The 15,464-nt window shown below is 42.3% G+C and overlaps 1 protein-coding gene across 2 annotated transcripts in view; it reads right to left on the bottom strand.

Annotated features, from left to right (window-relative positions):
- Positions 1 to 15,086, bottom strand: part of phip (pleckstrin homology domain interacting protein) — a 129,321-nt gene extending 114,235 nt beyond the window's left edge. For both annotated transcript variants that reach the window (XM_052514659.1, XM_052514658.1), the window contains exons 1-6: positions 14,795 to 15,086; positions 14,628 to 14,686; positions 14,513 to 14,542; positions 14,300 to 14,359; positions 6,616 to 6,766; positions 239 to 337 (exon numbers count right to left, since the gene is read on the bottom strand). In XM_052514659.1, the coding sequence (XP_052370619.1) occupies positions 239 to 337; positions 6,616 to 6,766; positions 14,300 to 14,359; positions 14,513 to 14,542; positions 14,628 to 14,686; positions 14,795 to 14,834 (439 nt within the window). In that variant the 5' untranslated portion in view covers positions 14,835 to 15,086. The remainder of the gene's footprint in view (positions 1 to 238; positions 338 to 6,615; positions 6,767 to 14,299; positions 14,360 to 14,512; positions 14,543 to 14,627; positions 14,687 to 14,794) is intronic.
- Positions 15,087 to 15,464: the final 378 nt, after the last annotated feature.

The following is a 15,464-nucleotide window of genomic DNA, read 5'->3' on the forward strand; positions in this document are numbered from 1 at the left end:
TCCATGGAGACCAGAGACTCTGTAACCTTGACCTTTAGCTGGGTCTCCATGGAGACCAGAGACTCTGACCTTTAGCTGGGTCTCCATGGAGACCAGAGACTCTGTAACCCTGACAGTGACTGGAAGTGTGTTCAGGCTATGTTCTATTCTGTTATTCTCCCCAAAAGAACATACAGACTGAAGTAATATATACCATCAACTACATTACACAACATTTAACCAGTCATAGGCTACCTACCGATGCTGGGCGGGCTCCCATAGATAACTGGCGGCTCAGGGGGCCTACCACAGTGCAGTGCTGCCAGGGCCAAACCCTTCCACACCACATGCTTACAGCCTGCAGGAACAAAACACACACACGTTAAACACACACACTCGAACAAATATGCTCCACACACACACGAACACATGTTAACACCAAAAGAAACACGTTAAACATACAAACACACACACACACCTTAAACACACACACACGTTAAACATACAAACACACACAAACACCTTAAACACACACACACACACACACGTTAAATATATATATATATACACACACACACACACACACACACACGTTAAATATATATATATATACACACACACGCACACGTTAAATATATATATATATACACACACACACACGTTAAACATACAAACACACACAAACACCTTAAACACACACACACACGTTAAATATATATATATATACAAACACACACACGTTAAACATACAAACACACACAAACACCTTAAACACACACACACACACGTTAAATATATATATATATACACACACACACACGTTAAACATACAAACACACACAAACACCTTAAACACACACAAAAAGACACATTAAACATACACACATTGAAAACTGGGGGGGGGGGGCAGCTAAAAATAGATCAAAGGTTAAATCAGAACAATGGTACGGCTGCGTGGTCCCATGATGTTTATACTTGCGTACTATTGTTCGTACAGATGAACGTGGTACCTTCAGGCATTTGGAAATTGCTCCCAAGGATGAACCAGACTTGTGGAGGTCTGCAATTTTTTAAGTATGTATATACACAGTAAAACAAGTCCAATATCGACATAACCTGAAATGTTGCTCAGCAAGGAAGAAGTCACTGCTCCAAGACCGCTATAAAAAGCCAGACTACGGTAGAGGTCTGCCGATTAATCGGAATGGCCGGTTAATTAGGTCCGATTTCAAGTTTTCATAACAATCTGAAATCTGTATTTTTGTGTGACGATTTTTTTACACCTTTATTTAACTAGGCAAGTCAGAACACATTCTTACTTTCAATGATGGCCTAGGAACAGCGGGTTAACTGCCTTGTTCAGGTTTAAATAATGCAAAAACAAAGTGTTGGAGAAGAAAGTAAAAGTGCAATATGTGCTATGTAAGAAAGCTAACGTTTAAGTTCCTTGCTCAGAACATGAGAACATATGAAAGCTTCCTTTTAACATGAGTCTTCAATATTCCCAGGTAAGAGGTTTTAGGTTGTAGTTATTATAGGAATTATAGGACTATTACTCTCTATACCATTTGTATTTCATATACCTTTGACTATTGGATGTTCTTATATGCACTTTAGTATTGCCAGTGTAACAGTGTAGCTTCCGTCCCTCTCCTCGCTCCTCCCTGGGCTCGAACCAGCAACACAACGACAACAGCCACCATTGAAGCAGCGTCACCCATGCAGAGCAAGGGGAACAACCACTCCAAGTCTCAGAGCGAGTTTGAAACGCATTTGAAACACTATTAGCGCGCACCCTGCTAACTAGCTAGCCATTTCACATCGGTTACACCAGCCTAATCTCGGGAGTTGATCGGTTTGAAGTCATAAACAGTGCAATGCTTGACGCACAACGAAGAGCTGCTGGCAAAACGCACGAAAGTGCTGTTTGAATGACTGCTTACGAGCCTGCTGTTGCCTACCATCGCTCAGACAGACTGCTCTATCAAATCATAGACTTAATTATAACATAATAACACACAGAAATACGAGCCTTTGGTCATTAATATGGTCGAAACCGGAAACTATAATTTTGAAAACAAGACGTTTATTCTTTCAGTGAAATACGGAACCGTTCGGTATTTTATCTAACGGGTGGCATCCCTAAGTCTAAATTTTCCTGATATATTGTACAACCTTCAATGTTATGTCATAATTACGTAAAATTCTGGCAAATTAGGCGGCCCAAACTGTTGCATATACACTGACTGCGTGCAATGAACGCAAGAGAAGTGACACAATTTCACCTGGTTAATATTGCCTGCTAACCTGGATTTCTTTCAGCTAAATATGCAGGTTTAAAAATAAATACTTCTGTGTATTGATTTTAAGAAAGGCATTGATGTTTATGGTTAGGTACACATTGGAGCAACGATACGCATTGCATCGATTATATGCAACGCAGGACACGCTAGATAAACTAGTAATATCATCAACCATGTGTAGTTAACTAGTGATTATGATTGATTGATTGTTTTTTATAAGATAAGTTTAATGCCAGCTAGCAACTTACCTTGGCTTACTGCATTCGCTTAACAGGCAGTCTCCTCGTGGAGTGCAATGAGAGGCAGGTGGTTAGAGCGTTGGACTAGTTAACTGTAATGTTGCAAGACAGAATCACCCGAGCTGAATAGGTGAAAATCTGTCATTCTGCCCAAGAACAAGGCAGTGAACCCACCGTTCCTAGGCCATCATTGAAAATAAAAATGTGTTCTTAACTAACTTGCATAGTTAAGTAAAGATTAAATAAAGGTGTAAAAAAAAATGGTTTAAATCGGCCAAATCGTTGTCCAAAATTACCGATTTCCGAATTTTAAGAAAACTTGAAATCGGCCAAACATTTTCTGTAAGTCTTCACAAGGTTTTCACACACTGTTGCTGGTATTTTGGCCCATTCCTCTATGCAGATCTCCTCTAGAGCAGTGATGTTTTGGGGCTGTTGCTGGGCAACACGGACTTTCAACTTCCTCCAAAGATTTTCTATGGGGTTGAGATCTGGAGACTCCAGGACCTTAAAATGCTTCTTACGAAGCTACTCCTTCGTTGCCCGGGCAGTGTGTTTGGGATCATTGTCATGCTGAAAGACCCAGCCACATTTCATCTTCAATGCCTTCAATGCTGATGCCTTCAATGCTGATGCCTTCAATGCCTTCAATGCTGATGGAAGGAGGTTTTCACTCATGATACATTCATTCTTTCCTTTACACGGATCAGTCGTCCTGGTCCCTTTGCAGAAAAACAGCCCCAAAGCATGATGTTTCCACCCCCATGCTTCACAGTAGGTATGGTGTTCTTTGGATGCAACTCAGCATTCTTTGTCCTCCAAACACGACGAGTTGAGTTTTTACCAAAAAGTTATATTTTGGTTTCATCTGACCATATGACATTCTCCCAATCTTCTTCTGGATCATCCAAATGCTCTCTAGCAAACTTCAGACGGGCCTGGACATGTACTGGCTTAAGCAGGGGGACACGTCTGGCACTGCAGGATTTGAGTCCCTGGCGGCGTAGTGTGTTACTGATGGTAGGCTTGTTACTTTGGTCCCAGCTCTCTGCAGGTCATTCACTAGGTCCCCCCGTGTGGTTCTGGGATTTTTGCTCACCATTCTTGTGATCATTTTGACCCCACGGGGTGAGATCTTGCGTGGAGCCCCAGATCGAGGGAGCTTATCAGTGGTTTCGTATGTCTTCCATTTCCTAATAATTGCTCCCACAGTTGATTTCTTCAAACCAAGCTGCTTACCTATTGCAGATTCAGTCTTCCCAGCCTGGTGCAGGTCTACAATTTTGTTTCTGGTGTCCTTTGACAGCTCTTTGGTCTTGGACATAGTGGAGTTTGGAGTGTGACTGTTTGAGGTTGTGGACAGGTGTCTTTTATACTGATAACAAGTTCAAACAGGTGCCATTAATACAGGTAACGAGTGGAGGACAGAGGAGCCTCTTAAAGAAGAAGTTACAGGTCTTTAAGAGCCAGAAATCTTGCTTGTTTGTAGGTGACCAAATACTGATTTTCTACCATAATTTGCAAATAAATTTGTTTTTAGATTTTCTGGATTTTTTTTCTCATTTTGTCTGTAATAGTTTAAGTGTACCTTTGATGAAAATTACAGGCCTCTCTCATCTTTTTAAGTGGGAGAACTTGCACAATTGGTGGATGACTAAATACTTTTGCCCCACTGTATGTACCCAGCAGGCTATATATGTACCCAGTAGGCTATATATGTACCCAGTAGTCTATATATGTACCCAGTAGGCTATATATGTACCAAGTAGGCTATATATGTACCCAGTAGGCTATATATGTACCAAGTAGGCTATATATGTATCCAGTAGGCTATATGTGTACCCAGCAGGCTATATATGTACCCAGTAGGCTATATATGTACCCAGTAGACTATATGTGTACCCAGTAGGCTATATATGTACCCGTCAGGCTATATATGTACCCAGCAGGCTATATATGTACCCAGCAGGCTATATATGTACCCAGTAGGCTATATGTGTACCCAGTAGGCTATATATGTACCCAGTAGGCTATATGTGTACCTAGCAGGCTATATGTGTACCCAGCAGGCTATATATATACCCAGCAGGCTATATGTACCCAGTAGGCTATATATGTACCCATTAGACTATATGTGTACCCAGCAGGCTATATATGTACCCAGTAGGCTATATATGTACCCAGCAGGCTATATATGTACCCAGTAGACTATATATGTACCCAGCAGGCTATATATGTACCCAGTAGACTATATATGTACCCATTAGACTATATGTGTACCCAGCAGGCTATATATGTACCCAGTAGGCTATATATGTACCCAGTAGACTATATATGTACCCAGCAGGCTATATATGTACCCAGTAGACTATATATGTACCCAGCAGGCTATATATGTACCCAGTAGGCTATATATGTACCCAGTAGACTATATGTGTACCCAGCAGGCTATATATGTACCCAGCAGGCTATATATGTACCCAGTAGACTATATACCAGGAAGTCTTGCTCCCAGACAGACTAAATAACTTCTTTGCTCTCTTTGAGGACAATACAGTGCCACTGACACTGCCCCTCTACCAAAACCTGTGGACTCTCCTTCACTGCAGCCAACGTGTTATTTAAACGTGTCAACCCTCGCAAGGCTGCAGGCCCAGACGGCATCCCCAGCCGCGCCCTCAGAGCATGCGCAGACCAGCTGGCTGGTGTGTTTACAGACGTATTCAATCAATCCTTATCCCAGTCTGCTGTTCCCACATGCTTCAAGAGGGCCACCATTGTTCCTGTTCCCAAGAAAACGAAGGTGACTGAGCGAAACGACTGCTTTGAGAGACTAGTCAAGGACCATATCACCTCCACCCTACCTGACACCCTAGACCCACTCCAATTTGCTTAACGCCCCAACAGGTCCACAGACAATGCAATCGCAACCACACTGGCCTAACCCATCTGGACAAGGGGAAGACCTATGTGAGAATGCTGTTCATCGACTACAGCTCAGCATTCAACACCATAGTACCCTCCAAGCTCGTCATCAAGCTCGAGACCCTGGGTCTCGACCCCACCCTGTGCAACTGGGTACTGGACTTTGACGGGCCGCCTCCAGGTGGTGAGGGTAGGTAACAACATCTCCACCCCGCTGATCCTCAACACTGGGGCCCCACAAGGGTGCATTCTGAGCCCTCTCCTGTACTTCCTGTTCACCCACGACTGCGTGGCCAGTAATGGAGAGGGTGGTAAGTTTTTAGTTCCTCCGCGTACACATCAAGGACAAACTGAATTGGTCCACCCACACAGACAGCACTGTGAAGAAGGCGCAGCAGCGCCTCTTCAACCTAAGGAAGGCTGGAGAAATTCGGCTTGTCACCAAAAGCACTCACAAACTTTTACAGATGCACAATCGAGAGCATCCTGTCGGGCTGTATCACCGCCTGGTACGGCAACTGCTCCGCCCTCAACCGTAAGGCTCTCCAGAGAGTATTGAGGTCTGCACAACGCATCACCGGGGGCAAACTACCTGCCCTCCAGGACACCTACACCACCCGATGTCACAGGAAGGTCATATGTGTAGCAGGCTAACATGTCATGTGATTACAGTACTGACTCTTATTGGTACGTAGCAGGCTAACATGTCATGTGATTACAGTACTGACTCTTATTGGTACGTAGCAGGCTAACATATCATGTGATTACAGTACTGACTCTTATTGGTACGTAGCAGGCTAACATGTCATGTGATTACAGTACTGACTCTTATTGGTGCGTAGCAGGCTAACATATCATGTGATTACAGTACTGACTCTTATTGGTGCGTAGCAGGCTAACATATCATGTGATTACAGTACTGACTCTTATTGGTGCGTAGCAGGCTAACATATCATGTGATTACAGTACTGACTCTTATTGGTGAGTAGCATGCCAACATACCATGTGATTACAGTACTGACTCTTATTGGTGCGTAGCATGCCAACATACCATGTGATTACAGTACTGACTCTTATTGGTGCGTAGCATGCCAACATACCATGTGATTACAGTACTGACTCTTATTGGTGAGTAGCAGGCTAACATGTCATGTGATTACAGTACTGACTCTTATTGGTACGTAGCAGGCTCTGTCGCCCCGCCCCCAGCAGACTGTGGATCCCAGGGACGCTGGCAGGAACCACCTCCTCCAGAAGAGGACACACCCTCTGGCACACCTGCAGCAGGTGGTCCGGACTGATGTGGCCATACAGCTTCACCTGCACACACACACACACACACAAATAATTCAGGTTACGGTTAAAAGCTGACCAGCCATTACAGCAGTAAGGTCAGTATGACTACAGTATTCCCTATTCTCCATATAATTACATTCAGTACAAATACATTCAGTACAATTACATATGTAGATGTTGTACAGAGCCAAGATATCTTCTTAAAATGCATGGCCTACTTTTCAGACAGCACACACACAAATCGAGCCGCTCTGCTGCCCAATTAGACACACACACAGACACACACACCGAGCAGATCTGCTGCCCACTTAGACACACACACAGACACACACACCGAGCAGATCTGCTGCCCAATTAGACACACACACAGACACACACACCGAGCAGATCTGCTGCCCAATTAGACACACACACAGACACAGACACCGAGCAGATCTGCTGCCCAATTAGACACACACACACACACACCGAGCAGATCTGCTGCCCACTTAGACACACACACACACACACACACACACACACACACACACACACACACACACACACACACACACACACACACACACACACACACACACACACACACACACACACACACCGAGCAGATCTGCTGCCCACTTAGACACACACACACACCGAGCAGATCTGCTGCCCAATTAGAAACACACACACACACACCAAGCAGCTCTGCTGCCCAATTAGATACACTCCCTCTCAGTCCGTCAGTCCTTCCCTCTCCTCTGTTATCTGTACATTCTGCACCGGCACTCCACTGTGCGCACACACACACAAACACACACACACACATACACACACACACCAATGAATGAACCTTTAATTACCTTCTATCTCATTGGTCTGCAGACGTGATCCGTTTCATAAGAACACACTCATTAATACAACTATAAGTGAATGCATAGAGCATGTGTGTGTGGTAGCTAATAAAACCATCATTATCATCATCATCATCACCAATATAATAATGATAATCTTGTTAAGATGGCACCGAAGATCACGGCTGACGTTTGCCATTCTCCCAACCAATTGTGCTATTTTGTTATTTTGTTTTTGCATTTTGTGTAACTTCATTTTTTTACTTATTGTGTTAATAATGTTGCTGCTACCGTCTCTTATGACCGAAAAAACATTCTGGACATCTGAAAAGCGATTACTCACAGCGGACTGGAAGAAAACATTTTCCATTAACGAGTCCGACGAGAAGGATATCCTGCTTTCACTGGAACAGGCCCAGATCCACGCCTTTTACGCGAAGAAAAGACTCCGGAAAAGAGGCTGCAGATCGGGCAGCCTTCTGAGAATCCGGAATTGAGCGAGTAAACTCCCAATGCCTTCCATTCTTCTTGCTAACGTGCAATCATTGGACAATAAAATAGATGACCTACAATTAAGATTATCCTACCCAACGGGACATTAAAAACTGTAACATCTTATGTTTCACCGAGACGTGGCTGAACGAAGATACGGACAATATAGAGCTCGCGAGATTTTCCATGTACCGGCAGAACAGTACCTTATGATAAGCTGCAGACCACACTGTCTACCAAGAGAGTTCTCATCTATATTATTCATAGCCGTCTATTGACCACCACAAAGTGAAGCTGGCACTAAGACCGCACTCAACCAACTCTATAAGCAAAGAAGAAAATCCTCAACCAGAAGCGGCGCTCCTAGTGGCTTTGGACTTTAACGCGGGAAAACTTAAATCAGTTTTACCATCGTGTCACATGTGCAACCAGGGAAAAAAAATCTAAGACCTCCTCTACACCAGATACAGAGATGCATACAAAGCTCTCCCCCGTTCTCCATTTGGCAAATATGACCATAATTATATCCTCCTGATTCCTGCTTACAATCAAAAACTAAAGCAGGAAGTACCAGTGCCTCGCTCAATACGGAAGTGGTCAGATGACGTGGTTGCTACGCTACAGGACTGTTTTGTAGCACAGACTGGAATATGTTCTGGGATTCATCCAACGGCATTGAGGAGTACACCACATCAGTTATCGGCTACATCAATAGGTGCATCGATGACGTCGTCCCCACAGTGACTGTACGTACATATCCCAACCAGAAGCCATGAATTACAGGCAACATCCACATCGAGCTAAAGGCTAGAGCTGCAGCTTTCAAGGAGCGGGACACTAATCCGGACGCTTATAAGAAAACCAGCTATGCCCTCAGACAAACCATCAAACAAGAAAAGCATCAATACAGGATTAAGATTGAATCCTACTACACCGGCTCTGACACTTGTCGGATGTGGCAGGGCTTGAAAACTATTATGGACTACAAAGGGAAACCCAGACACGAGCTGCCCAGTGACGCGAGCCGACCAGACGAGTTAAATGCCATTTATGCTCGCTTCGAGGCAAGCAACACTGAAGCATGCATGAGAGCACCAGCTGTAGCCAATGTAGCCAATGTGAACAAAACCTTTAAACAGGTCAACATTTACAAAGTCGCTGGGCCAGATGGATTACCAGGACATGTACTCAAAGCATGTGTGAACCAACTGTCAAGTGTCTTCGCTGATATTTTCAACTTCTACCTGATCGAGTCTGTAATACCTACATGTTTCAAGCAGACCACCATAGTCCATATGCCCAAGAAAGCGAAGGTAACCTGCCTAAATGATTACCGCCTGTGGCACTCACGTCGGTAGCCATGGAACTGGATCCTGGACTTCCTGACGGGCGCCACTAGGTGGTAAGAGTAGGCAACAACACTTCTGCCTCGCTGATCCTTAAAACTTGCGCCCCTCAGTTGTGTGTACTTTGTCCCCTCCTGTATTCCCTGCTCACCCACGACTGCGTGGCCAAACACAACTCCAACATCATGACTAAGTTTGCTGAAGACACAACAGTGGAAGGCCTGATCACCGACAACGATGAGACGGCCAATAGGGAGGAGGTCAGAGAACTGGCAATGTGCTGCCAGGACAACAACCTCTCCCTCAATGTGAGCAAGACTAAGGAGCTGATCGTGGACTACAGGAAAAGGCGGGCTGAACAGGGCCCCATTAACATTGACAGGGCTGTAGTGGAGCACCATCGAGAGCCTCCTAAACGGTTACATCACCGCCTGGTATGGCAACTGCTCGGCATCTGACCGTAAGGCGCTACAGAGAGTAGTGCGAAAGGCTCAGTACATCACTGGGACCAAGCTTCCTGGCATCCAGGACCAATATAATGGGCGGCGTCAGAGGAAAGCCCATCAAATTGTCAGAGACTCCAGTCACCCAAGATATAGACTGTTTTCTCTGCTACCGCACAGCAAGCACTACTGCAGCGCCAAGTCTCGAACCAAAAGGCTCCTCATTATCACTAACATCAGTAATAGCACTATCATCATTAATATGATCACTAATATCAGCTTCTACCCTCAAGCCATAAGACTTCTGAACAATTCATAAAATCACCACCAGAACATTTACATTGACCGCCCTTTGAACACTACTGCTACTCGCTGTTGTTTATTACCTATGCATAGTCACTTCACCCCTACCTCCATGTACAGATGACCTCAACTAGCCTGTACACTGCTGCTACTCGCTGTTGTTTATTACCTATATATAGTCACTTCACCCCTACCTACATGTACAGATGACCTCAACTAGCCTGTACACTACTGCTACTCGCTGTTGTTTATTACCTATGCATAGTCACTTCACCCCTACCTCCATGTACAGATGACCTCAACTAGCCTGTACACTGCTGCTACTCGCTGTTGTTTATTACCTATATATAGTCACTTCACCCCTACCTCCATGTACAGATGACCTCAACTAGCCTGTACACTACTGCTACTCGCTGTTGTTTATTACCTATGCATAGTCACTTCACCCCTACCTCCATGTACAGGTGACCTCAACTAGCCTGTACACTGCTGCTACTCGCTGTTGTTTATTACCTATGCATAGTCACTTCACCCCTACCTCCATGTACAGATGACCTCAACTAGCCTGTACACTACTGCTACTCACTGTTGTTTATTACCTATGCATAGTCACTTCACCCCTACCTCCATGTACAGATGACCTCAACTAGCCTGTACACCTGCACTGACTTGGTACCGGTGTCCCCTGTATATAGACTCGTTATTCTTATTGTGTTACTTTTTATTATTGCTTTTTATTTTAGTCTACTTGGTAAATATTTTCTTAACTCTTCTTGAACTGCACTGTTGGTTAAGGGCTTGTAAGTAAGCATGTTATGTGACAAATAAATTTTGATTTGATTTAATATCACTATCATCATTATCACTAATAGCACTAACATCACCAGTAATATCATTACCATTATTATTATCACTAATAGCACTATTATCATTATTAGCACTAATAGCACTATTATCATTATTATCACTAACATCACTATCGTTGTCATTATCACTAACATCGTCATTATCACTAACATCACTATCATCATTGGTATCACTAACATCATTATCATCATCGTTATCGCTAACATCACTATAATCATTATCACTGACATCATTATCGTCGCCATTATCAATAACGTCATTATCATCGGTGTTAACACTAACATCAATAATATCGTTATCACTAACATCATCATCATTATCACTAACATCACTATCATCAATCACTAACATCACAATCATCATCATTATCACTAACATCACTATCATCATCATTCATCATTATCACTAACATCATCAATAGTATCACTACCATCATCATCATTATCACTGACATCACTAACATCATCATCATTATCACTGACATCACTAACATCATCATCATTATCACTGACATCACTAACATCATCATTACTATTATCACTAATTACACTATCATCATCACTATCACTAATATCACTCTCATCATCATTATCACTAACAGCGATATCATCATCATTACTATTACCACTATATCATCATTATTACTAACATCATTATTGTCACTAATATCACTAACATCAGTAATAGCACTATCATCATCAATATGATCAATAATATCACTATCATCATCATTATCACTAACATCATCATTATCACTAATATCACTATCATCATTATTATCACTAATATCACTATCATCAATATCATCATCATTATCACTAACATCATCATTATCACTAATACCAATGTATGCATAATTATCATCGTCATTATCATTATCGCTAACATCAACATTATCGCTAAAACCATTTTATCATTACCGCTAACATCATCATTATCACTAAAAGCATCATTATCACTAATCTCACTATCATCATTACTATTATCACTATATCATCATTATTACTAACATCATTATTGTCACTAATAGCACTAACATCAGTAATAGCACTATCATCATTCATATGATCACTAATATCACTATCATCATCATTATCACTAACATCATCATTATCACTAATATCACTATCATCATTAGTATCACTAATATCACTATTACCATCATTATCACTAACAGCACTATCATCATCATTATCACAAATATCACTATCATCATCATTATCACTAATATCACTATCATCATCACTATCATCATCACTATCATCATCATTATCACTAATATCACTATCATCATCATTATCACTAATATCACTATCATCATCACTATCATCATCATTATTGTTATTATAATATAATAATATAATAATATATGCCATTTAGCAGACGCTTTTATCCAAAGCTAGTAGTGGATCGAACCCACTACCCTGGCGTTACAAGCGCCATGCTCTACCAACTGAGCTACAACTGAGCTACAGAAGGACTTATATCACTATTATCACTAACATCATCACTAATATAAGCATAATCATTATTATTATCAGAAACACCACTATCATCAGTATCACTAATATCACTATCATCAGTATCACTAATACCACTATCATCAGTATCACTAGTATCACTATCATCAGTATCACTAACATCACTATTATCATCATCACTAATATCACTATCATCAGTATCACTAATATCACTATTATCAGTATCACTAATACCACTATCATCATCATCACTAATATCACTATCATCATCACTAATATCACCAAAAGACATCTATTAGAGGGAGAAAACACGGACCATCATAATAATATCACCATAATAATTACCATAATTGTCTTTATTAATATATAAATAATTGTTATTGTTATAAATATATGATATGTTCTATGTGTTATAGATCTGTCATTATCATTAAAAGACAGTCTATGAAGAGGTTGATCTGTTCTATGTGCTCTATTTCTATGATTCCTGTTATTAAGTTAAAAAAAATTTGTCTATTATTTTAGGTATTGTACACTAGCTTCAAACAGCTGAACATACAATATTCTTGGTTATGGAAAATATATTTCACAGCGGTTTAGATGGTACAATGATTCTCGACACTAAACTTGCTTGTTTTGTCACATAAACTGAAATTAGGCAAACTATTAGAATTTTAGCAACCAGGAAATGGCGGAGCGATTTCTGCATAGTTCACCTTTAAGAACATGTCGCATCTTAAGATGAAGCAGTGAAGGACTGAGACAGTAGGCCCGGCCAGCCGCATCACAACCCCCACTGGCGGAGGGAGAAATGGCAGAGCAAGGAGAGGAGAGGAGGAGGAGGGGGGAGTAGACAGACACACTGTCAATATTGTTGTTCTATAAATGTATAGATTTAGTTTTAGTCGAGTCTGCAAAAGATCATGAGGCTACTGTAGGCTACTGATGATGTAGAAAACTAAAATTAAAATAACCATGTCATGGAAAAATGGATTTAAAAAAGATTAAGGTTATGATCATTTGCCAGAAATATAAAAGTTTTAAAATATCTAAACACTTGATCTCAAAACACTAAAATATGTATTATATTGACATTGCATGGTGTTATTCATGCAGTGCTGCAATAGCATTATGTAAAATCACCATGTAATTGACCTAATTAGTCGATTAATTAATAAAGCCATAATAATTAGATTTAAGCTCAATATTACCCCATGTCACCCCTCTCTCCCCCTCTCCTTCAGTCCTGAGATAACACACACTCCTCTCTGTCCCCATCCTGCCACTCTCCTTCTGACAAAACTCTCTTTAAAAGGACATTTTTATTTCCCAGTGCTTTCTGATATGACTGTTTATATTCTCCTAAAAGCAGTGTTTTACCTCGTCCCGCTGCTTGTGTGTTTTAGCCACACACACACACACACACACACACACACACACACACCAAGGCTCTCTCTACAGCAGGAGCTGGGCGCCTTCATCTCGTGCAAGCTGTGGCGCAGGAGTCCCTCCCCCGCGCGATCCAACGCCACAACACTCATGACGTACCAACAATTCACACACATTTTCACTACTATTTAAATGTTTTGGACATGCCTGTCACCAAACTCTCAACCCAGGGTCCCCGATGGACCAGGACAATACTCATTGCCTCCTCTGGTCCGGGTTAGGTTCAGTTTTTCTCGGTACAATCCTTTTTGACTTTTTTTTTCCTGATTTAAAAATTGCGGGAAATTCAATTTTTATTTTGCTCTCTCTAAAAAACTTTTTCTCAGTTATAGAGGAGCCTTACCAAATCTTCGTATCTCCCTGGGTGCTCCTTCCCCGTCCAGTCCCGTCGTGTGGGCAGTAGCTGCAGGAAATGCACAGTTCAGTTCCGATCACAAACACTATCAACTCGTCTATTTGTGTTTTTAAACATTAAATGAGAAATCTGCTTAAAATCAACATGAGAAAGTGCAGAGAGAGCAGCTTGATGCGAGGCGAGCATAGATACACGACTCACCTCCTTCTCCTCCACCTCCCGGATCAACGTCTGGAAATAGATTAAAAACTCAAAATCACACACCGAGACAAACCTGTGAATATAATAAATAATCCTAAAATACCATCGGACCCACCTCTGCTGCGTTCTGGCACGGTCCAGACTGTAGAAAGCGGGCGATTAGGAAGTAGAGTTCTGTAGGGGCGAGAGAGGACGGAGCGGGTTAGCTACAGAGGAGGGCGCCGGAGCGACTGGATAGAATTATAACATCTAAATGTCACATATTCAGCTCGCTCTACTCACCAGAATTCAGCTGGGCGACCAGTTTACTGTCTGAATCCATTTTCGATTTGTTTTTAGGGGTCTGAGGGAGTCTGCCCTATAGCTGTCACTGTTTACCCCGCAGGAAAACACTTCCTCCATTCAGGACCGTACCACCGCTAAACAGCCAGGCCCGGCCACCATACAAACCCCTCCGCGCTTCCGTCAAATAGGCCCTCCGACGGGGCTCAACCCTCCACAACACATCGCATCGATAATACCTCAATAAGTGTTGTGAGAGTCACTCAGAAGGTTTGTATAAGACACGGGGGGTGATAAAAACACCGTTAAAGTGGTTGTAATAGTGGCGTGCCTCCGCCACCCCTCCTCCTCCTCCCTGTAATAGCGCAAGCCCTCTGCGCAGGAATACCAAGTAGTGCGGGCTGCTGTAGACACGGGACGTGGAAGGGAGGCAGCAGAAACATTGTAGCAGGAGACGAGCGAGGCACAGAAAATGGTTGTTACATTGTAACGACATGACCACTGATTCGATACACTGATATTATTTTACACTGTTCATTTACGCTCTTTTTTTTTGTTTACAAAGTAACCGTTACGCGCAGCTGTTTATGAAGATTCAGATCGAATAAACTGTCGTCAGATCAAGTTAGCGAGACGTTTGTTACAAACAGTGCATTTGGGGAGACTATGA

This window comes from Oncorhynchus keta, unplaced genomic scaffold (genome assembly GCF_023373465.1).
Source record: "Oncorhynchus keta strain PuntledgeMale-10-30-2019 unplaced genomic scaffold, Oket_V2 Un_scaffold_187_pilon_pilon, whole genome shotgun sequence".
NCBI classification, from domain to species: domain Eukaryota; kingdom Metazoa; phylum Chordata; class Actinopteri; order Salmoniformes; family Salmonidae; genus Oncorhynchus; species Oncorhynchus keta.